The following is a 22,494-nucleotide window of genomic DNA, read 5'->3' as shown; positions in this document are numbered from 1 at the left end:
TTGATTGCTTAGAAGCAATGGGCTTGTAATCTTTTCATTTCATGTATGCAGCTGAGGGCTGCAGTCATAAACAGGACGTGGAATATCTTGTACTGTCATGGTGATGAGGATAGATAAACTTCTCCAGGGAATCCTCCAGATTGCTTGACCTCCGCAGGGACCGGCAATACTACTTTGGAGCCTTGGGAATGGGGCAGACGGAGTAAATGCGGGGAAGATGCCTGTATTGTAACCATGTATGGCTGTGACAGCAACCACGGTATAATACCAGTCCGTGCAAACCATACAAACGATGCAAACATCACTGATATTGATCCCAGACAAGAAAGACAAAAAGAGTCGCTGACAGACAGGAAATGCCATGCTCCCTGGTAAAATTCATGCATGTATGCACGAGTCGCCCCGCAGAATTGGATGAATAGCTGCCGTTCAGGCATCATCTTATCCACCAACTCTACCACTTCTTCTTATAGACTGGCAGCAACAACACGCCTTGCCCGCATCATCCCCTCTTCAGCTCCAGCTCCAGCTCCGAGCGGGGCTTCTACTATCGCAACCATGTCGACTGCCACCACGGCCACGGCCGCGCGCAAACCCATGCCCTCGGCATTGACCTTTGATTTGCATGCCAAGTGCTCAGTACGCTAGCTATCTACCATCCTGCTAGGTTTGCCAATCGTATGCTGACTACTATCTATACCTAGACAACGAAAGCACGTGCCAGTACCCTCCGCCTCCCTCATGGCGATGTTCCCCTCCCGATTTTCATGCCTGTCGCGACACAGGCCTCCCTGAAGGGATTAACTTACGACCAGCTTCGTCAGACTGGATGCCAGCTCTGTCTGAATAATACCTACCACCTTGGATTGAAACCCGGACAGGCGGTGCTGGATGCCGTAGGCGGGGCGCATAAGTTGCAGGGATGGGATCGGAATATACTTACGGATAGTGGAGGGTGCGCCTGATATCACCTTGATGGATTTTATACGTTGGTGGACATCACAATTGACTGACGGGATGCAGATTCCAAATGGTGTCCTTGCTTAAACTTGCCACTGTTACGGAGGAGGGTGTGCGGTTTCTGAGCCCTCATGATGGCACGCCGATGTTCGTTATCCCTCCTTCGGTATACTACGTCGTATTTGGCGAAAGCTAAGGAATTAATAGGCTGCTCACCCCCGAACATTCCATTTCGTTACAAAATTCTATCGGATCCGATATCATCATGCAACTGGACGACGTGATTGCGACGACGTCGCCGGACCATGCAAGAATCCACGAAGCCATGGAACGTTCCGTCCGCTGGCTGGACCGCTGTATCGACGCACACAAGTACCCCGAGAGACAGAATCTGTTTTGCATTATCCAGGGCGGACTGGATTTGGAAATGCGGAAACAATGTTGCGAGGAGATGGTGGCGCGAGATACACCGGGGATTGCCATTGGTGGTCTTTCTGGTGGTGAGGCGAAGGAGGACTTTTGCAGGGTGTATGTTTATACCCTTTGTTTGTGTGGTTTCTCAGACTAATAGGACAGGGTGGATACTTGCACGGGACTGCTTCCGGAGAAGAAGCCGCGATATGTGATGGGCGTGGTAGGTCAGTCAATGAAGAGGGTGTACGTGCATGCTGACCTGGTTAGGGCTATCCGGAGGACCTGATCATGGGAGTTGCGCTCGGCGCAGATATGTTTGACTGTGTCTGGCCGACACGGACGGCTGTACGTTCTGTATCCTTCTTTGATGTATTTGACTAATTCGTATAGCGCTTCGGCAACGCCGTGGTTCCGACAGGTACATTGAACCTGCGACACCGGTCTTTCGCAGAGGACTTCCGGCCGGTGCAGGAGGGCTGTGCCTGCAGCATTTGCACACCGAAAGAGCAGGGCGGACTGGGCATTACACGGGCATACTTGCATCATTTGGCAGCGAAAGAGACTGTGGGAGCGCATCTGTAAGTTGCTCTGTGAGACTGTCTATGGCGTATGCTAATATATGACCAGGCTTACAATGCACAACGTGCACTATCTGCTGTCGCTGATGGGGTCGGCGCGGCAGGCGATCATAGAGGACCGGTTCCCGGCGTTTGTGCGGGACTTCTTTGCGAAGTTGTATGGAGAGAAGACGAATTATCCGGAGTGGGTGGTGACGGCGCTGCGGGGAGTGGGAGTAGATTTGATGGAGTAATCAGATACCAACGAATAGAATATTAGATACTATAACTATATACTATGTTACTGTCTATCTACAAGATCTACTTGATACCTCCGAGATCGGATAATACGTCCGACACGCGATCACATGATCTCGTGGCGCGTCGCGGGCGCGTCAATCAATTTACTCCTCCATCCCATCCCACTTCATTCGACACATTCTAGACATCAATTATACACCCAACTATACCAAGAAACAAGATACCACACAAGACGCAAGAAACTTTAGCTACAGACACATACACAATGTCCCCCTCAGCCGAAACCCTCCCCACACCGGAGTCCTCCACTCCTCAATCCTCTACTCAATCATCCACACCCCAAGAGACAACTATTCCGCACGACCCAACCCACGAAGAACACCAATACCTGAACCTAATCCGTCGCATCCTCAATGAAGGCGAACACCGTCCCGACCGCACGGGAACCGGAACGCGGTCCATCTTCGCCCCTCCGCAGATGCGCTTCTCGCTCTCCAAACCCACAGCTGATCCCAAAGAATACACCCCGATCCTCCCCCTCCTCACCACCAAACGCGTCTTCCTCCGCGCCGTCCTCGCCGAACTCCTCTGGTTCATCTCCGGCACCACCTCCTCCCTGCCCCTCAGCGAAGCCGGGATCAAAATCTGGGACGGCAACGGCTCCCGCGAATACCTCGACAAAGTGGGGCTCTCGCACCGCGAAGTCGGCGACCTGGGACCCGTGTACGGTTTCCAGTGGAGGCATTTCGGGGCGGAATATATCGATGCCAAGACGGATTATACGGGGCAGGGCGTGGATCAGTTAGCCGAGGTGGTCAGGAAACTCAAGGAGAATCCGTTCGATCGGAGGATTATCATGTCGGCGTGGAATCCCAAGGATATGAAGATCATGGCGTTGCCGCCGTGTCATATGTTTGCGCAGTTTTATGTCCGGTTTCCGGATGCGAAGAGGGATGAGCAGGGGGTGGTCAGGGATGAGAAGGATTGGGGTAAGGGTCATTTGGATTGTTTGTTGTATCAGCGGAGTGCCGATATGGGGTTGGGTGTGCCGTTTAATATTGCTTCGTATGCGTTGTTGACGCATTTGTTGGCGCATGCGGTTGATATGGTGCCGGGGACGTTGGTGCATACCCTCGGTGATGCCCATGTGTATTTGGATCATGTGGATGCGTTGAAGGAGCAGATTGAACGGGAGCCCGTGGCGTTCCCCGAGGTGCGGATCAAGAGGGAGGATCGGGGCAGTGGCGTCGTGGATGGTTGGAAGGAGGAGGAGTTTGAAGTGCTTGGGTATAAGCCGCACAAGGCGATTAAGATGAAGATGAGCGTTTAGCAGACACTATACTCAGTAAACTGAGTATATAGAGTTGAAACTGTTATAGATGAATATGAACACGATTTAAATATCAACAAGCAAGGGTATATACTCTACATCTCCCCTCTCCTCTACACCATATAACCAATCCAAACCCCCCATATAATCAACTATCTATAAAATAACCCCCGCCCCCCTCAACAACACCACCGTATCCCCCGACTTCACCTTCCCGCCCACACTGTCCCCAAACTCCAAAAACACGCCCCCCTCGACATGAAACACCCTCAACTTCTCCTCCTCCCCTCCCCCGCGATTATTCACATTCTCCACCTGCAACCGTCTCGCCGCATCATCCAACACCCTCCCCACTTTCCACCGCTCATCAAAGAAGAAATCCCCCCTCGGCGGATCCGTCGCCGGCTTATTGGTCGTTTCGCTCGTGCCCACCACATGAAGATATACCCGTTTATCCGTGGGGACGTTATTATCCCCTTTAGCGGTGCGTTTCATAGTATTGACTTGAACGGCGCGACTGGGTGGTTTCCTCCCACTTCCACTAGATGTAGAGGATGTAGAGGAGGTAGGTTGCTTCCCCCACGACCGCATCTTCGCAAACATCGACTTCAACGTATCCGCCCCTCCTGCTGCTGCTCCTGCAGCAGCTCCTCCACCTCTCCCCGCACGAGAATTATTATTCACCACAGCCCGACAATCATGACCCTCCCTCAACCGATGGCGAAGACAATACTCCTTCCGACACTGATCGCAGCGCACGCCCGGGTCGGTAAGAGTATTGATGAGTGTTTTGCATGATACATGTGCACATTGATCTGCGGTGTAGATGTTGGGTTTTTGCTGCTGGTGGCTTGTAGATGTAGATGTAGATGTAGATGTAGATGTTGTGGTGGAAGGTGATGGGGATGAAATGCGGGCGTTTGCGCACTTATGTGCGGTTTCGGTGCGGTGCTCTAGACAGAATGTGCCCTTGCAGTTGGGGCAGCGGAAGGGGAGGAAGTCGAGTTGGTTGCAGGTTGGGAGGGAGCAGTGTGAGCCGATGGCGTCAAGGTCGGCGTCTGGTTCTGTTTGCTTCGAGGTGGAGGGGGAGGGTGTTGAGGTGGGTATTGGGGACATTTTTGGTATGCTTTTGAGTTAAAGTGCTTGAAAGAATGTGAGGCACTAGGTAAAGTCAGGGGAGGAGGTGAGGGGAAGGTTATATGGGGAAGTAATACTCCAATGGATCGATATTTAATAATGTCTTTCTGGCAGATGCTGGAAGCGCCTGGCGGCGGGAGTCATGCGGAGAGACAGAGGCAAATGACTCAGCGTGGCGGTGCACAACTTTATCTGATCAGATCGGAGATTGCTCGGAGATATGTGTGGCATTCGATTGATTAAATTTGCTAAATCAATTCTTGAAGTAAAAAGAAAGAAAAAGAAAGACGACATAGGAACAACTCCAACGCGAGGGGTATATCAAACAATATCAAGTCCAACGCAAGGAAAATCAATGAGTGAATCACAACGATAAATTAAGTATTACCTCCCTTCTGCTCCTCCTCCTGCATCCCCCGTACGGTCTCGGCAAATGGAATCACCCCGCTCGACATCATCACCGGCAATCCGTCCCGCGCCAGTGTCATTCCTGGAGGAGAATACAATGCCGATGGCGGACGACCTGGCGTCAGGGGCGGCGACATGACCATTCCAGCTGCAGCCTCGGGCTCACTTCTGCTCCAGCCGTTGGTGGTGCTGCTATCAACTTTGCCCACGGACGGGGGTGACGAGGTCACGGGCGTGACAATCGATGGCTCATCCTTCACTTCTGTCTCTGGATGAACTGCCACCGGCGCAGGCTTGGCTGCCGTCCGGGATGCCTTTGACGCCGAGCTCATTGCCCGACCAGCGGGCTTGCGAGGTGACTTAGGGGTCTGTGTCTGCGTCTGCGTCTGCGTCTGCGTCTTTGAGTTGGCCTTGACCGCTGCGCGCTTCCGCTCTTCTGCTGTCCGTCTCTCTCTTTCTCTCTCCCTGGCCGCATTCTCTTCCGGCGACGGGACTTTCAATTTGATGTGCAGCTTGCGCACCCCCGCTGTCAGACTGTCCAAGTCATCTGCAGCTCCATCAGGATTCGGTGACCCTTCGATTTCTGCAGGAAGAAAAGCCGGCGGCACTCGCGGCACCGGAGGCGTATTTGGACCCGAGGATAGTCGAGGCGTGCTGGATCGTGAAGTACTGGCCTTGCGCACAGTAGCACTCGACGCAGGTCTGGGCGCGGTCGGCTCTGGGGTCGATACTGCTGAGCCAGCCCCTGTGCTCTTCCTGCGGGCCACGCGGCCGGGTGACTGTACTGCCGGAACGGGGGTGTCTGGCGCTGTGTCGATGGTGGTTCTCCGACTACCACGAGCCGCAGCACGCTTGACTGTATCAATTTGAGGCGACGCGGGCAGCGAGGGCTTGGGCTTGCGCACGCGGAGCTTCATCCGGTTGTCCTCTGCTGTTGATGCCGTAGTTGCAGCTGTAGCCGCAGCTGCAGCTGCAGCCACAGCCGCGGTCGCGCTCGTGGAGGCTGCATCCACCGCTGTCTGACGCTCCCGTCGCAGGCGCGACGCTTCTGCATTGAGCTCCTCTGGCCGACAGCTCGTCGTTTGCCGATCGGTCGGCACCAGAACCTTGCATAGTTCGTGCGTGGCAGTCGCCCAGCCGACTGGCGGAGGCGGGGGGGACGGTGCTTCCGGCTCTGGGCTCGAGTGCGAACCGGTCGACTTGCGGTCTCGTGGGGGATTGACCACTTTGGCAGAAAATGACTGCGTCGTGGCAAAGTAGGTCGGTGCAGCCTTCTCCCGGGGTTTGACAGGTGGTGCCGACGAATAAACCAGCGCCTCTAATTCCTCCAGCACGCCTGGTGACCACCACTCACTGTTGTAGACCGGTTCGGTCAGCGACCGCCCCTCTGCAGAACCAGACAGGCCCAGGCGATCTGTCATTTCAGATGCGAGACGGTTGATCTGCTGCTCGTCCACATCATGCGTGCTGCCCGTCGCATCTCCCAGACCAGATAGGTGACTGAGCACACCGCTGGTCAATGCACGATTGCTGTAGCCGCCCTCGAGGACACTGATGATCCGTCCATCCGTCCCCAGTCCCTCCTCGTTCGCCATCCGCACCACGTCGGCCGTGAACCTGGCATAAAACTCGGTAGGCACATTGACCTGGTGTCGCTGCATGCCGGCGCCCTCCCACTCGCTCGCGTCAAACCCGGCTGAGATGAAGATGGCTGCCTTGGGTGGCGGTCCATTGGGCGTGTTGGCCAGACGTTCGGTATGCATGCGCAGGAACGCACGCGCCTTGTCGATCAGCACAGTGTACTTGGCGGCATACAGCTCCCAGAACTCTTGGTCCGACTTCCACGGCTCCAGATGCACGTTCCAGATGGACTGGCCATGGGCCTTGTCAATACACACGCTCGCATTGCGCACCTTTTCCGGCTCCCCCATTTCGCACGGATAGGAATTGATGTCGTGCAGACTAAAGTATCCCACCATGGTCTTGCGATGGGCGGCCGCATTCCGTGGCGCCGTCACCGCTTTGTGATTCTGCTGCCAGGCGATATCTTGCGATCCGTCTCCGTGATGCAGATCAAAGTCGAGAATGGCGGCATGTGTCAAGCCATGGGTCATGGCCGCGTATGAGATGCCCACATGGACATTATTGATCCAACAGAAGCCGGACGGATGACCCGCAGAACAGTGATGGCCGGGCGGGCGGATGCAGACGAACGCTCGCTTGGTTGGTCCCGGACCCATGACCGCATCCACGCCTTCACTGACACCTCCCAGGGCGCCTTCAAATGCGCTCAAGGATTCCGAGCACAGATAGAGATCACCTTCGTGAAAAGCAGGGGCGTTGTTGGTGGTGGCGCTGTCCTTGCCGGCGCTGCGAGGGCGGACTAACTCCTTGCCGTTCAACGCAAGTCGGGATTCGGCTGCATCGCACATGGTCTTCAGGTCCTCCATCCATTTGGACCCATGCACGTGCGTGACGGCGGGCGAGCTGAGCGACAGTGTGCGCGCCGTCTTGCGAATGTGGAATGGCGGTACCGGCAGGTGTTGCGGGTTGAGGTCGGGATGAGGAGCGAACGTGGCTCCTGCATGTCGGCCGGCTAGTCGAACATAGGCGGCCGAGATGCCCAGCACGCTGGCCTGGATGCGCTCCGGACGCTCGACGATAGAGTTAAGCGCCGCGCGGGAGGCTCGCGGGCGCGAAAAGCGATGGCCGTAACACGCATCATGGACGAGCACCAGTGTCTGCGACTGTAGTTTTGCAGACTGGTGCCACTCCACTTCTCTGCGAAAAGACTCTGCCGCGACGGCTGCTGCTGTAGAGGCAGGATGCTCCGCCGAGGCTGTCCGATGAGTTTTCTTGGCCATGTTTGGGTGGATGGCGGACGCGCTCGTCGGGGAGGTACCGAACGAGGACGAGGAGTGTCGCGATAAGCTGGGGCGGGGTGAGGTGGACGCTCCACGGTTGGAACGTAGCGACGCGGTGGAGGAACGTTTCTTCAGGCTGGGAGAGGACTTGCGACGCTCATCGGCCAGGGAGCTGGAGCTGGGGATGCGACGTGGGGTGGGATGCGCCTGGGTCGCGACAGCACGCGCGGGGGGTTCGGAGGGCGATAGCAGGGCGGCTGACGAGAGTCCTGGGGAAGACGGAGGCAGGGGCATCGCGTGTAGCGAGGGATAGCTCAGTCTCTGAGTCGAGGACATCGCGTCGCCTGTAAACAGTGGGGAGTCGGTTGCTGGGGGGGATGAATCCGCAGTGAATGATGCGGGCTCATGGCGCTTGGAGGGGTCCATATTGGGGGCCCATCGGAGGTGGGGGGGTAAACTAGGAAATATTCTGTAGAGTGGCAGAGGAGAGGGAAAATGGTTTGGTAGGAATAATAGAATTATAGAATCTAGATAAAGATAAAAAAGTATGAAGATAAAGGTTGATGGAAGTTAGTTAGTAAATGGGAAGGGGAGTTGGATACTCAGGGATAGAGAGAGGGGGGAGGAGAGGGGGAAGAAGGAGAGGAAAAGGGAGGCAGACAGACAACAAGAACAACAACAGGCACGGGAAACTCAAACCCTATCCCTCCTCCTCCCTCAATCAATTTATCAATCAATTCCATTCCATCAAATCAATCAATGCAATGCAGGGTTTCCCCTCATTCTTCATGCTTCAGAAATCAAGCTTCCAGCTGTCCAGGTTCAGGGGCCCGGCGATCCATCCGGGATTGCGCTCCACTTGGCCTCCCTACTTTAATCTCTACGCAGTACCTACTCCGTCTAGTTCTCGATACTAACTGCTGCATCTAGAGTAGTTCTTCCAGGTGTGTCTTGCAGGGGAACTCGAGGAATGTGACCCGTCATCCCTTGACCGAGCCAATGTGGTTTCCAATAATCAACTCGTCAGACAAATAGTCGATCGTCTTATTGCTGGCCCCCAAAATAATAATCCATGCATCATCTGGGGTTCGCGCATCACAATCAGATCGGGCCCGATCCGATCGGAGCAGCTAATCTATCTATGTACATCCATCCAGTCCCACGATCGACTCAAATTGAGAAACATACAAGTGCACCCAATGTATAAACCCCCCCGGAAACACCAAAGAGAGGGTATGATGGAGTCTCTTTTGCTCATCGGGATTTGCATGTCCCGCCCGACCCTGAGAAAAGCAATTGATAAACGCCCGAGAAACGCCCGAACCGAACCCACCCAAAGGAGAATGATGATCCATGCATCCAACAAACACCGGTGCTGATGATTCACAAAAAGAAAAAGAAAAAAGGGTCCCAAATCACAAAGGAAATTGAAAACGATTGCAAAAAAACACACTCGGCCACGTCAAACGCAGCTTAAAAGGTCCGCGACCGTAAGCTAGCGAACAAGGACCATCGCTTCTTCCGTGGAGTTGGCACGCTTTGCTCGCTGGGCTCACTGTTGTCGCTCCTGTCACTCCTGTCGCTCTTGTCCGCAAAGCTCAACATCGAGAAGCGTTTGCGGTCCTGTTTCTTTTCCTGCCTGCGCAACTTACGCTCCGACTTGAAGCCGTGGGTTGCGTGTCCGTAGCAGAAACAGTGCATGTGGACCAACTGGATGGCCGTTTCAGGACAGTAATTGTTCTCATTGTTGCGTGAGGAACAGAGCTGTTGGCCGGCGTCTTCTTCACACCGGCACCACTCATAGACCATGAAGTACTGGCGACACATTGTGAGGGAGGGGGTCAAGAGCAAGCAAGAAGAGCGGGTAGTGTGATGATGATGATGATGATGATGATGATGATGAGTTGGTGATGAGAGGCAGTGCAGAAAAAGTAAATATGTGAAATAAGGAAAAGGCGAGAGATCAAGTGTGTCGGAAGTTAAAATTGTCGAATCTAGATCCACCAAGAAGCAATTCGTGCCCAAAGACCGGCCGCGCTGAAGAGGGTTTGAGTCGGTGTGGATTTGGTGCGGGATGGTTCTGACTCCGCGGGCTTCCGGAGAGGGGGTGATGGGAGGTGCAAATGTGTACACCGTCGTACTCCTTTTGGTATGAAATTTCGTTCAGTAACACTGCTTTTACAGTGTAGGAGGGATCTTGCTGGCCGTTGCTCGTAAGTTGAAAATCTATTTTGCGTAGAGGCTGGTGGACGAGATGCGGTTTATAGTAGGATATAGATGACGACGGAGAGGGATGGAGATCTCTCGGCGTTCCGCGGGTCTGGACTGGGCGGATCGGATGGAGGATGAACTGATATGACGCACTTCCAGCACAACCAGACTAGAGGGATTAACAGTCACCGGGACTGTTTCGTCAAGATTGTGTATAGAAGGAAAATCCCAGGTTCATCAATGCGTGTTCCGCAAGGAGGAGGGAGGAAAAGAGTTGTGAGGAAGAGGAAGAGGAAGAGGGAGGGAGGGGAAGAAAAGGCGAACGGAGGAGCAGAGCGTCAATGAGGGCAATGGATGATTAATGAAGGCAAATGACGGCAAGTTGTTTCTTTAAAAAGAGACAGCATGAAGAAAAGGGCAATGAATGACAATGCAGTAGCAAAGAGCCCGTCCAGACAGTTGGTGCAGAGGGAGTGTTTGACGTCAGCTGCAAGCGCTGTGGTGGAGTAGGGCGTTAAAGAGTGTACCAAAGGGAAGGATGGAATGGTGGCTTCATGCAGGATGAGAGATGCAGCAACCCCGGTTCATCATGACGAAGAGAAGAAGAGGAAGAAGAGGAAGAAGCAGAAGAAGAAATCAACTAGACTTAGACGCCCAAATAATACTACAGTGCTTTTTGCTCACTGGCCCGGCTCCCACGGAGTCGCATCGAACGAAGCCCAAGCCACCTGGGACCTACTAACAGCATTGCCTAATTGGGGTGGCTCCTGAATCCATTTTCTATTTAGTCTTACCCGTTTTGTTCGGATTTTCTTATAAAGCGCCCTTTTTATGAATTATTTTGGTTCAGTTCCGTGATGGTTCCCCGGTCCATCCGGGTTTGAATGTCACTTCAGAGTGGTGGTCAGTGGTACGTCAACTTATAAAAGGAAACATCAAACAGAAAGAACGTGAAAAATATGAAGCAAAAATCTACTTCAACCATGGAAAGAAAGAAAAAAAAAACAAATAATCATCATTATTAATAAAAATAAATAAATCAGGGGGTAGTGAGTCTAGTGTTTGTTTGTGTGTGCATCAGGGGGTGAAGGTAAAAAAGGAACACCAACATGAAAGGATGAATAAAACGGACCGGATAGGAATAGTAGCATAAATCCATTGAGTCGAGGCCAGGCATCTATATTTCTTACCTCCGTAGACCGCTCCGACAAGAGGGAGGGACGGCGACTATTGCTACCCACGAGCTCCTTTCATCAGCCGAGATAGTCAACACTAATGGTCTCGGAAGACTAATAGTCCCTTGACGAAATGGAGCCGAATGGGGTCGATGGAAATTGGCAGTGGGTTTTTTTTCCAGAGATGAGGGTCTGACTGACAGCGCCGGGTGGAGGGGCGGGCTTTGGGAAATCCAAAACGGGCTTCTACTTCTAGTGCGATTTTGGAAAGGGGAGGGGGTTACTGTTAGACTAAAGGAGCAACGTGTGGCTTTGTCGTTGCATGCTGGGATCTGGAGGGGGAAAAAAAATTCATGGATCGTGATGACATCAAAGAAGAACAACAAGACAAGAGGAGTCAGTCGATCATCAAAGATCATCTAGAACACACAACACACACACGTAACCCTGAACTCTATCTAACCCATGGCTTGTCTACCGCCAATCTGCAGAATGACGACACGATTGATGCAGTACTGATTCCTGATTAGTTAATAGTTTGTTAGTTGATGCTTTTCCAGCACGAACTCCTCTTAGTCAGCCACGTGCGCTTCGGAACAATAAACCCGAAATCCGAATCCCGATGGTGAACCCTCACGCCATCACGTGTAACACTAACCCCGAATAGAGACTAGCGTTGTAGCTCTGCATCGGCCCGAATCCAATCTTATCCATCCATCACCTTTGCTTGTCTATCATCTCCTCATTCATCCATCCGTCCATCCTCACGAACCAGAAAAGTACAATCCATACCAAACACCCAAGGGGAAAGGAGGGAATAAAAAAACTAACCCATTTCAAAATGACCACTCCAATTCGCCCCTCCACCCCCACCCGCACCACCACTCTCCTCACCAACCTCGCAACCGTAACAGCCCGCATCAACTCCGCAACCACCACCTCATCATCTCCAAAAACCACCCCACCCCGCCTCGTCGCCGTCTCCAAACTCAAACCCGCCAGCGACATCCTGACCCTCCACACCACCACCACCAACCACCAATCCCACTTCGGCGAAAACTATCTCCAAGAACTCCAAGAGAAAGCCCGTCTCCTGCCCACCACAATAAAATGGCACTTCATCGGCGGCCTGCAGAGCAATAAATGCGTGACCCTTGCGCGGGATACCCCCGCGCTCTGGGCCGTCGAGAGCGTAGATAGTACCAAGAAGGCGTCATTGCTGGATAAGGGTTGGGGGGAGCGGAGTCCCGCCGTGAGGGAGACGAATCATGAGGAGAGGTTGAGGGTGTTTGTGCAGGTGAATACCTCCGGGGAGGAGAATAAGAGTGGCGTGGAGCCGGGCGATGGGGCCGTGGAATTGTGTCGGTTCATCAGGGAAAAGTGTCCCCGGTTGCGGTTGCAGGGAGTCATGACCATTGGGGCCATTGCCAGGTCCAAGGCCACAACGCCGGAGAATGAGAATGAGGATTTTGTGTGTTTGAGGGAGACGAGGGATCGCGTCGTCACGGAGCTGGAATTGCAGGGGGAGGAGGCCAAGTTGGAGTTGAGTATGGGTATGAGTGAGGATTTCGAGGGCGCTATTGCCCTGGGGAGTGATGAGGTTCGGGTTGGGACTACGATCTTTGGGGATCGTCCGCCCAAGGATCAGGCCAGGGTGATTTGAGTTCAAATCTATTCAAAGAACGGGTTACGATTCACGACTGGTTGTCTTATATGCATCATGCATCGTTACAGCATCGAGACAGATGGAAGAGGGAAAGGGAAAACAAGACAGTAACTTCGACCGCTGCCTGTACATTAAGATAAAAGAACAAGAACAAGCGTCCCGCATGTCCCAGGTATATATGTGCGATATCAATAATAAATACACCCCCCGCCCACTGCCACCTGGCGGAGTACCGAAGAATGTAAGATGCAGCATGGCAAGGACCCTCTGCATCACCGCCCACTGTCGCCTCGATCTCCCTGCGACAGCTTTTGCTCCATTTGTTTGGCTAATGCCTGCGGCACAGCTTCCTGTGTCGCACGGATCGTGATTCGATACATCTGGAATCATAGTCAGCCCTCACTCTTTGCACACCTCGTCAGGGAAATATCAAACTTACTGATCTCTCATAGTTGGGCTCCAGTCGCAGGAGACAGCCCGTCTTGCCCTCAGTAAACTGGTACACCGCGCAGCCCACAATATTCTTCGGGTTCGGATCCACGTTGTCCAGGATCTTCCACCCAAAGCCTTCCACCACTCGGCGTGTGAACGCCTCCCCGATATCCTTGTGTCGCCCCGTAACGCCAAATGTATGCTGTGCCTCCAGCGGGCCCCCTCCAATCTGCCGCCAGCGCTTGAAGAAATCTTCTGCTGACAACGCCGACGGCTCCATGTATCGGTGCATGAGAATGGGCAGCTGTAACGTGTACGCCTGAAGCGCTCCCGCAAGATATGAAATGCGGATCGTCGGCGCCTCCGTGAACGGCCCGCGCCCCTCCACCAAGAACGTCTGCTGCGTCTGACCCACGGCAGGCACCGATGGATCGGGAAGACTCTTCGTGTCAATCTTCAGGTTCGGTGCGGCCGGGTTATCCACCGTTGTCGTGAGGGACCCGATAGAGTAGGACGACTTATTGGAGATGTAGATCTTCACCACACCCATATGCCCCCGGTACTCGGAACGGAGGCCAACTTGGATCTGTGCATCCTCGAACAGCACACCTTCGTCGCCAAAGTAGAGTCGGTTGTACCCGATATCCCAGTCCGGTGTAAGATGGGCCGCGCTGGCCATGTTCGGCGGTGGTGCTGATGGGGCGCTGAGATCCAGTCCTGCTAGGTCGCCTGATGCCCCCGACGTGGCTGTCGTTCCATTGGCCCCGGTCTTGTGGCCATTGACAATGGTGGTGAAGCTGCGCTTCAGTCCCGTGTTCTGTGCCATGAGCACCTCTTGTTTGTCGGCATTCGCATCCTTGCCGCCCACCACCCACGTCTTCTTCTCCGTCGTGCCGGCCGTCTTCTGATGCAGCCGAGAGAGCAGAATCGACGCGCGCTCCGAGAAGGGCGGCATCTCGTCACAGACCGTTCGCAGGAGGTCGTCGGTGGGAAGCGTCGCCAGCGACAGATATTCAAAAGCACGCTGCTGCAATTCAGAATCGGGAGAGTGGCTATACAAACGGAATATGTGCAGGAGTTGAGGTTTGATCTCGGGGAAGAGGTTAACGAATTTAACAAAGGAGGACAGGATCATCGCTCGTGTTGTATCGGTGCTGGTGATCATCTTCGCCTGCAACGCCAGGAACTGCTCTATGGGACTTGAGCCCTGATTGTCGGCGATCAGATGGCCGAATTCACCCAGAACATAGCATCCAATCTTGACCAAGCTCTCGTGACAATCGCTCTTCAGATATCCAAGCAAGTTGTGCGCTGCATACGCCTGCAGTTCTTCGTTGTTGGTCACAATCTGGATCACCCGTTGCCACACTTCTTCGTTGACATGATCTCCAGCCAACGACAAGAGCTTGAGGGTCATGTCGATATACCACTGCGCGTCGGTAGCATACTTCTCAGTGAGAATAGCGACCTTCAGCACCATCTCCTCGCGGATGGCGTAGTCGGCCGTCTGAAGGTAGCGCAGGAGCTCGTTCACAATCGGACCAGCGTTTGTGGTGTCACACATACTGTAGACCAAGTCTAAACCTTTGCGCCGAACACTGATATCGCGGTCTCGGAGCGATCCGAGAATGATACTCTGATGCTTCTTGATAGGATCCAGAGTCTCGGCCCGAGCCGCGAAATGCGTCATGGCTTCCAGACCTAGATACCGGACATTCGTCTCTCGCGATTGAATGTATTTCCCAAGACGTGTAGATATTTGCATCATAAGACTGTGCTCAGTATCGAGGTGGATGAGTAGATTGATCGCCTCAAAAAGAACGGCATTCTGGGCGTTGTTCTGCTGCACATTCTTCGGTGCATCCATGGCCAAGTTCATGATCTGCTGCAGAGACTCACGGATAATTTCGCGGACGTGGCTATCCTCTGTTCATCTGTTTAGTGGCGCACGCACAGCCAATGATGATACATAAAACACATACCTGATGGAGGATAGTACTGCAGCAGTCGCAGCAGCTTGACCTGGATCCAAGGACATGGCACGCGGTAGTAAAGATAGTCGGGGGCAATGTCATTATCCACCACTATCCTCTTCAGACGATGTGCGGCCTTGACGTAGCAACCTTTGTACTCATCGGGTTTGTCCTGGGCCAATGCCATTACAAGCGAGGTGACCGAGAGTGTGACACCCATATCGGGATCATCCATCAAAGAGATTATCCGTTCCGCCCAAGCGTTCTGTACAATGTCGGGGAACTTGCGATACAACCGGAGGAGGGTCAGCGCAGCCTTTTTCTTGACGAAGGCCTTGGAGGTACTAGTTTCCGGTCAGCCACACATTCCAAGACCAGTGACAGAAGTACCGGAAAAGTGACTCACGGGGAAATCAGGAGCCGATGGACATCGGTCGAAAGCGCCTCGCCCATTTCTCTTCCACCGACGTTCGCAACCGCGTGCAAGGCCAGACAGTTGTTCAGCTCATTGTGATCGAGCAGATCCTTCCGTATGCTATTGACGACCAGGTGAAGCAGCTCATGCTGCTCGTGTAAGAAGAGTGTGACTGCCAGGTATCCAATCTGCTTTTCGGAGTATTTGTTGGAGGAAATCAGGTTCACGGCCTCCAGGTGACCGAAGTCGACATCGTATCCTTGAATGTACACGTAGAGCAGCTTGCAAACGTATTTCTTCTTCTGATAACCATTCAGACTGCCACCCTTGAACTTTTGCCGAATGTTGGCCAATTCCTTGTTCACCCGCTTCTCTTCGAGTTCGCGCGCTCTTGCATTTCGCAAGTCGGCGATGAACTGAACCAAACCTCGCATAGACGACATGTTGACCGATGTAGCATATGGTGTGATGACAATTAGAGATCAATTATTAGAGTGGGAAGTCGATTCGAGAGCTGTCGGGTCTATCGTTCCTGAACTTCAGGGACTCATGTAAGCGCAAACACCACGCTAGTGAGATTCCTCCAAATGAGTGTATGTCATACAATCATGTCCAGTCCCTCGTTTCGGGTTGTTCGTTGTCAATTCTGCTTTAGTCGCTATGGTGCATGGAGCATGGCGCAAGGGCAATGGGGAGCCAAGTGGAGGAGCCGAGATCTGGAGGGGGGTTTTCGGAGAACGCGCGACAGGGGGGAAGGGCGGGACGGACAGTCGAATCGCGAATCGGGGGGGAAAGGAAGTAAGGGGCACTGTCCAGGGAGTTTAAAAGACCAGGAAGATGGTGAGAAGCCCGGTGGATGGCTCCGATCAGGAAGTCGAGCTCTATGGGACAGGAACGAGCAGAGAGACGTGGAGGCAGTCCGGCAGCGGAAAGGAGGGAGAACGAGACCCTTTTGGCCCAGGAGGGAAGCTGCCTCAGCCACTTCCGCGGGCGATCCGGCGGAGATCGGGATTAATGTTGTTGCGTTGTGGCGGTGCACCTGTCAACCCCGTTTATAGAACAGGAATTGCTGCTTTATCATGCCTGAAGGTAAAGTGAAAAACAACCATTGTATCCTTGAAAGATCTATGTTTGTTAATTACTTTATAAGCTATCTTATGTACTACGACAGTGGCGTTAAACTTCCAACACCGCCCATCCACGAGTGGTCTTCCAGCTCAGGGGATGGTTCTAGATCTATAGGAACCTTATCGGATTCAAGGCCCTGCAATCGGGTGGGGATACTGCAGCAAAGACATCGCTCTGCAGAAATATGATTTTCTCCCCTGTCATCTCCATCTCCATTCTTACTACTAATAAAGGTTGCTCCATCTGCAGATGCGAGAAACACTCCTACACTCATCTCAACACTTAATCCAGGTCTTCAAACAGTCATCGCATTAAGTATAATTCTAAGATATAATTGGACTCTTCGTCACTGATCCTGCGTAGCCTCTCGCGTCCCCATTAAAATAACCTATGGCAATGCAAAATAACCCAAAGCTAAAAACACCCACGCAACCATGATGCCGGTCAGTCTCGGCCTCCCGGAACAAACTCCGTAATGAACACCAATTCCCCGATAAACATGCAATTTAGTAGCAATCAAGAAAATTCCGATCATCAATCTCCGTACGGAGGTAAACAAGTGGACTCTTAAGCCCGGGTGGTGAAGTCAGTCTCAAGACCAACAGCCGCGTCAATAGCGCTGGCCTTCTCACAGGTGCAAGAAGCTAAACATTCTATTGTTAGCTTGGGATCCTCTCAGAAAGCACACGCGCAGAACTTACTGGAAGACCTCTTGCCGCATGGGCAGGCTGCTCCCGTCACCGGGTGGTTCTCAGTTGCTGCCCGTTCACAGGTACATTCTCCGGCAGGACGAACTCCTGATGATCGTGGTTAGTAAATGGTTCGCAAAAGGATTACCAGACTTGAATGCATATCTGCTCCAAGTTGGATTAGGCCAAGGGGGGTGACTTACTGCAAGAGCACCGAGCACCGCTCACGGTGTTCTCGGTCGAAGCCTTGTTGCACGTGCAGTGGAGGGCGTTCTGCTTGCCGCAGGAGCACTTGGCCTGGGCAGCGCAGACACAGCTGCCGTCACCGGAAGTCTTGCAGCAGGTAGAGGAAGGGTGAACCATCTTGACTGGGTGTTCTTTTGACTGGGAAGTAGAGCGATAGAAGACCGTTGTAATATGGTGTATAGTAGTAACTAGTTACTAGTTCTTGATGGCAAGGACAGTGTATGACGTAATCAAGGACGGAGCGGAGACTAGTAAGTAGTTGAGTAGTAGTCTGGTATCGATCCTTGCAAAACTTCACGAAGAACGTTCGAGATCAAACACAGCACGAAGAGTTTGTGGTAGAGAAAGCGACTTGGATAGGATCTGAGGCAGAGAAAGATATTTGGATGATATAATCTGAAGAATCAAGGATGCTGGGGTTGTAGCAGGAATTTATACTTGCCGCAGTCGAGCGCTGCTGAGCGGCGGATCGGGCGCGATTAGCAATGTCCGCGCTCTCATTGGTCCGGACGGGGGCGATCGCGGACTGCTGACCATCTCGCAGCATCAGACATTGCCTTTCGCCCTCTTCTGATTCGACGACGCCTCCCAGTAGGGATCGAACGTCAGGCAAGAAAAATCACTTGCGTTTGTAATCCAAGAACGTGGAATGGTTGTGGCATGATTGCTTACTGTCCAAGTCCTCTTTCAATCCTGCGCGTTGTCATTGGATCGTCTGCCCCCATTGGAAGAAGCACCGTCAGACGATAGAAGTGCTTGGTCATTGGTCGCTGTAGAACTAACTACTAACTACTACTACTACTAGTAATGGTACGGAATGCTATCACCCATCTGCCACAAGTTGACACATACTCCCTTGGTTGTGCAGGAACCACCCGCACTAGGCAATCAATCACCCTGCCGGTGGGTGTGCCAAACTCTCCTCGAAGGTCGATCCGGGAACGAACACCGGCTGATGGATCGACGCGGGAGCTACGGTGTATCTCCCGAGCCCGAATTGGTAGTAGTAGTAGTAAGTAGTAAATGTGGAATTGCTACGGCGCTTACTAAGATCTGATAAGCAACTACGTTATACAGTAGTTGTGAGGGTAGCCAAAGCAGAAAGGACGGCCTCTGAGAATGCACCAACCTGTTCACCGGCTGTTGCCAATAGCTTGTGTGACCTTTAGAAATTATCAACTAGAATTTAATGTCCATGTACAGGTGTAAACCAACGGCAGCCTCCTTGGCCCGCCCCCCCAAAATAAACAATAAACACAAGCTAGGTGGGAAGCAAGACCAGAAAAATAGAAATAGCAAAGGAATGCAAGCAGCCCGCCTAGAAGAATTCAAGATAAGGAAAGATGGAGAGAAAACAGGCTGAAATCAGACGCCACTAATGACCCACCCTAGAAAAGCTGATTTTGAAAAATACATGCAATTTTCCGCCTTCAAAATTATAAGGAATGCAAGAGAAGAGGAAGCCGCCGAGAAAGAAAATCCACAAGGATAGGAAGGAGAAGAGGGAGATTAGGAGATGATAGTTGACTCCTGTCATTGGCTCAAAGTAAGCCAGGAGCCAAAAGGAATGTAAGTGTCCGCAGCCGATTAAATGAGGATGGAGTTCTGTAAGAATTATGGGATGTGCGATGCGGTCGAAGAAGGGTATGGGGCTTCCATTTCCACGGAAACCTTCTGCATTATAGGTAATTCGCGTATTCAAAAGTTTGGCCGCCAAACTTGGCCCTGGCTGGGTCTATAAGCTGTGGAGGATGGTTCATTCGGTCTTCGGCGGAGGTCGTAACGGCTCCCTGGGAGGTATCGGAAGGAAACGAGGCGGGAAGACTCATGCTGGAAGCATTAGCCTGCGAGTATGGCATCGCGTGGCTGATGCCATATGGATGGTGATCGTATGAGTAGGAACGGTAGTCTGGCGCATCTGAAACTGGCACGGATTGTAGAGCAGGCATCTGCCGTCCATGTTGCTGTAAATGAGAGTTTATTTCCAGGGCACCATATCCCTTAGGGGCTGGCATTGCCAGTGAAGAATGATAGTTAGGGATTTGCTGGTCTGATGTCGAGAAGTCAGTTCACTACTCATCATGGCTCAAGAGCAAGAACATACTGTGACTGTCCACATTATAGTGGATTGACTGATCGGGTGGACCCGTGGGTGATACGGAGCCCTCTAATGCCCGCTGATGATCGTATCCCACAACCATACCGTTAGCTGGCCGACCCAATGCGTAGTCTACCGGCCGGCGACCATACGCCATGCCGGGATGGCTCAGTGGCTCCACTCCAGGTCTCGAAAAGCGCCCAGGGTAATTGAGCCCGCTGTTGAAGGAGGACTCAGAAAAGCTGCTCGACCTGGGAAATGGGAAAGTACGGTTATGTCTGTGTAGGTCTGACAGCGCAGGCCCTCCTCTACTGGGCATGACTCCGGGTTGAGCATAGCTTTCGAAGTGCCTGTCTGCAGCCGCTGAGAAACCGTTTGTTGTCGAGGCTGAGCTCAGGGGGGATATAACATAGTCGTCATCATTCAGTCGCGGTAGGCCATCCGTGAGTAACATCTTGGAGGAGTTAGAAGCAGGATTACGTGCCAAAAGGGTTCGGGGAGACGCAACTGGTGCCTCTGCTGGCGTTTTATGGTCGAAAGGAGTGCGTAGCACTTGAGTGGTATCGAAGTCGTCCGGTAACGCTCGAGATTTAAGGATACGCTCCCGGTCGTTGCTGGTAAGCCGCTTAAGTTTTGCTCGTCTGCCACATATGTGTTAGTGATCATGTACAAGTGGACTTCCAGAAAATGAACCGCCGTTAATACCTATTCTGGAACCAAACCTGGACTTGCCGAGGCGTCAGACCGGGGATCTCTTTCGATAGTCGTTCTCGATGGGCGGCATCGGGATGAGCCTGACGTGTGAATTCACTCATCAAGAATCGAGTTTGGTTGTGAGTAAGTCTACAGGGAAACATTAGCTTAGCTCACAGCCTCTGATGAGATCCATAATATGCTTACCGAAAACGCTTCATCTTCTTCTTTTCACTTTTAGGATCTGATGACTGTTTCTTGTCACCACCTACTGATGACCCTGCCCCATCATCGGAGGAGCACATGTCTGCATCACCATTGTCTTTCTCTTTTTCATGCTGCACCGCAGCTTCCCGTTCCTTCTGCTCGGGTGTCATCTGGGTTGTAACCCGAGGACTGGCTGTCTCTTGGGGCCTTGGGAGCTGAAGTTCATCATGACCGTGCTTCTCCAATTTCACACGTGAAGTGTCCGCTTTTGTCTCTGTGTGCCGATTCTCACGATTGTCGACGGACGTGGGCCCTGTAGAGTTCTGCACGGGGCTCGACGTATCTGACGGAGCCACAGCTGTGAAGGCATTCTCAGCCTTGAGCACAAGTGGTTGCATACCGGTAGTAGACGGCTTGTTTGGCTCGGCTTCCTTTTCCCACGACCCAGGCAGCCTGGATGGCAGGGCCCTCGGCCTTGACGACGCTTGCTCGCTATTCCAGGAAGCTGCCGACCAATGATTTGTTATAGCGGGTAAATGTGAAGTGGAAGGTGGTGACAACGAGGACAACCAGACACACGGTCCGCTGATTGACATGATAGAAGTAGAGTCTGCTTTCCTCGAAAGTATCACAACGGGCAAATATTAGTGCAGATAGGACCTGAAGAACAGAACGATCCGGTGCACTGCTGGATGAATCTGACTATGGATAGAAGCTGCGACCAGGATCGCAGCCAAGGGAGAGTAGGGTGGGTCTGCACGAGCAGTCGGAGCGCTTGCTGAAGAAGCGCAGGATCTCCGAGCCGTAGACCACGAGATGAAAGACGGAGGGAAGCAGAGAATAAGAACCTGTTGGTCGGTCCTCTGCGAAAACGTAGGGGAGTAACGGGGTAAGGAGACAGAGAACAGATGGACACAAGGCAGAGTTGGCCGTGCTGATAGTAACGATGGTTGTGGGCAAGCCGCCACAGATGAACCACGCAGCTCTCCTACTTTAGACTGTTCCCCTTGACTTGCCCCCCGAAACGATAAAGGAGAATCTCGGCCACCGCTGGGACCAACGACGAACGGCAAGAAATGAAGGTCGATCCCTTTGCTGGGTCCTAGGATACGGCCGGGGCGGGGGGGGGAGGGAACACTACCGGACGGTGGGTAGAAGGTTATAGAGCAGATTAACCCGTGCTTAGCCCAAGCCGGAAACAAAAGCACGATCACGGTAGTGGAAATAACGCAGGGCGTTAGACAAACGAAAGGCCTTGGTCACGGCCAACCAGAGATCCACTTTCAAGTTGGCCACCAAAAGAAAACAACACCACAACCACCGTCGTCGTCGTCGTCGGGCTAAAGATGCACCAGAAGGGCACACGACGGAAGGGTTCGTCGGTGGATGAGTGTCGGACCTCTGAAGGAACGAATGGCCTTCAGTCCTGGATACAGGGAGTATGGGCCAACGATAGGCAGATGCTTGATGCTAACGCGGAGGAACAAACTCAAAAAAAAAGAGTGTGTGGGAAATGGGGGGAAATGAAAATGAAAAATAAAATAAATAAAACGAATGAAGGAAAATAAGATAAAGGAACGAGCGTCAGAAAACAGGAAATTGGCTTGAACGGGCCACAGCTTAGATGTTT

The 22,494-nt window shown here is 52.7% G+C and overlaps 8 protein-coding genes across 8 annotated transcripts; 2 read left to right on the top strand and 6 right to left on the bottom strand.

The window, feature by feature from the left end:
* Nucleotides 1–597: 597 nt before the first annotated feature.
* On the top strand, nucleotides 598–3,522 carry ASPBRDRAFT_49840 (uncharacterized protein; the record flags this gene model as incomplete). The annotated part of the gene is made up of 7 exons (XM_067626433.1): nucleotides 598–639; nucleotides 705–955; nucleotides 1,024–1,107; nucleotides 1,168–1,486; nucleotides 1,532–1,594; nucleotides 1,642–1,719; nucleotides 2,494–3,522. The coding sequence occupies 7 exons, from the start codon at nucleotides 598–600 to the stop codon at nucleotides 3,520–3,522; spliced, it is 1,866 nt and encodes a 621-aa protein (XP_067484054.1).
* Nucleotides 3,523–3,678: 156 nt separating this feature from the next.
* ASPBRDRAFT_24524 (AN1-type zinc finger protein) lies at nucleotides 3,679–4,638 on the bottom strand (the record flags this gene model as incomplete). The annotated part of the gene is made up of 1 exon (XM_067622055.1): nucleotides 3,679–4,638. One exon carries the CDS (start codon nucleotides 4,636–4,638, stop codon nucleotides 3,679–3,681), a length of 960 nt encoding a protein of 319 aa, XP_067484053.1.
* Nucleotides 4,639–4,783: 145 nt separating this feature from the next.
* ASPBRDRAFT_35974 (histone deacetylase hosB) lies at nucleotides 4,784–8,635 on the bottom strand. The gene has a single exon (XM_067623414.1). It carries the CDS (start codon nucleotides 8,355–8,357, stop codon nucleotides 5,037–5,039), a length of 3,321 nt encoding a protein of 1,106 aa, XP_067484052.1. The 5' UTR covers nucleotides 8,358–8,635; the 3' UTR covers nucleotides 4,784–5,036.
* An 853-nt stretch (nucleotides 8,636–9,488) lies between these two features.
* ASPBRDRAFT_91038 (uncharacterized protein) lies at nucleotides 9,489–9,758 on the bottom strand (the record flags this gene model as incomplete). Its single annotated transcript, XM_067629527.1, has 1 exon — nucleotides 9,489–9,758. A coding segment is annotated over one exon (270 nt), but the record flags the coding sequence as incomplete, so codon positions are not given.
* A 2,400-nt stretch (nucleotides 9,759–12,158) lies between these two features.
* On the top strand, nucleotides 12,159–12,980 carry ASPBRDRAFT_112643 (YggS family pyridoxal phosphate enzyme; the record flags this gene model as incomplete). The annotated part of the gene is made up of 1 exon (XM_067616676.1): nucleotides 12,159–12,980. The coding sequence occupies one exon, from the start codon at nucleotides 12,159–12,161 to the stop codon at nucleotides 12,978–12,980; it is 822 nt and encodes a 273-aa protein (XP_067484050.1).
* A 210-nt stretch (nucleotides 12,981–13,190) lies between these two features.
* On the bottom strand, nucleotides 13,191–16,443 carry ASPBRDRAFT_215401 (AP-2 complex subunit alpha). Its single transcript, XM_067621962.1, has 3 exons — nucleotides 15,795–16,443; nucleotides 15,398–15,732; nucleotides 13,191–15,341 (listed from the first exon to the last, which is right to left on the bottom strand). The coding sequence occupies exons 1-3, from the start codon at nucleotides 16,244–16,246 to the stop codon at nucleotides 13,402–13,404; spliced, it is 2,727 nt and encodes a 908-aa protein (XP_067484049.1). The 5' UTR covers nucleotides 16,247–16,443; the 3' UTR covers nucleotides 13,191–13,401.
* A 775-nt stretch (nucleotides 16,444–17,218) lies between these two features.
* Nucleotides 17,219–18,381, bottom strand: ASPBRDRAFT_35970 (putative copper resistance protein Crd2). Its single transcript, XM_067623413.1, has 3 exons — nucleotides 17,824–18,381; nucleotides 17,633–17,728; nucleotides 17,219–17,575 (listed from the first exon to the last, which is right to left on the bottom strand). Exons 1-3 carry the CDS (start codon nucleotides 17,981–17,983, stop codon nucleotides 17,499–17,501), a joined length of 333 nt encoding a protein of 110 aa, XP_067484048.1. The 5' UTR covers nucleotides 17,984–18,381; the 3' UTR covers nucleotides 17,219–17,498.
* A 1,164-nt stretch (nucleotides 18,382–19,545) lies between these two features.
* Nucleotides 19,546–21,460, bottom strand: ASPBRDRAFT_112584 (homeobox domain-containing protein; the record flags this gene model as incomplete). The annotated part of the gene is made up of 4 exons (XM_067616668.1): nucleotides 19,546–19,916; nucleotides 19,971–20,605; nucleotides 20,670–20,807; nucleotides 20,865–21,460. The coding sequence occupies 4 exons, from the start codon at nucleotides 21,458–21,460 to the stop codon at nucleotides 19,546–19,548; spliced, it is 1,740 nt and encodes a 579-aa protein (XP_067484047.1).
* Nucleotides 21,461–22,494: the final 1,034 nt, after the last annotated feature.

Source organism: Aspergillus brasiliensis, assembly GCF_001889945.1.
Source record: "Aspergillus brasiliensis CBS 101740 unplaced genomic scaffold ASPBRscaffold_1, whole genome shotgun sequence".
Classification (NCBI taxonomy): Eukaryota; Fungi; Ascomycota; class Eurotiomycetes; order Eurotiales; family Aspergillaceae; genus Aspergillus; species Aspergillus brasiliensis.
Note: the sequence above shows the minus strand (reverse complement) of the source record. Positions and strands in the feature narration are given on the sequence as shown.

Coding starts and splice junctions, on each gene's coding strand:
- ASPBRDRAFT_35974 (XM_067623414.1), bottom strand. CDS start 8,357: ATGGACCCCTCCAAGCGCCATGAGCCCGCATCATTCACTGCGGATTCA.
- ASPBRDRAFT_215401 (XM_067621962.1), bottom strand. CDS start 16,246: ATGTCGTCTATGCGAGGTTTGGTTCAGTTCATCGCCGACTTGCGAAAT. Junction 15,733..15,794: donor CATCGGCTCCTGATTTCCCC/GTGAGTCACTTT, acceptor ACCGGAAACTAG/TACCTCCAAGGCCTTCGTCA. Junction 15,342..15,397: donor GCAGTACTATCCTCCATCAG/GTATGTGTTTTA, acceptor ACAGATGAACAG/AGGATAGCCACGTCCGCGAA.
- ASPBRDRAFT_35970 (XM_067623413.1), bottom strand. CDS start 17,983: ATGGTTCACCCTTCCTCTACCTGCTGCAAGACTTCCGGTGACGGCAGC. Junction 17,729..17,823: donor CGGTGCTCGGTGCTCTTGCA/GTAAGTCACCCC, acceptor CACGATCATCAG/GAGTTCGTCCTGCCGGAGAA. Junction 17,576..17,632: donor ATGCGGCAAGAGGTCTTCCA/GTAAGTTCTGCG, acceptor TAGAATGTTTAG/CTTCTTGCACCTGTGAGAAG.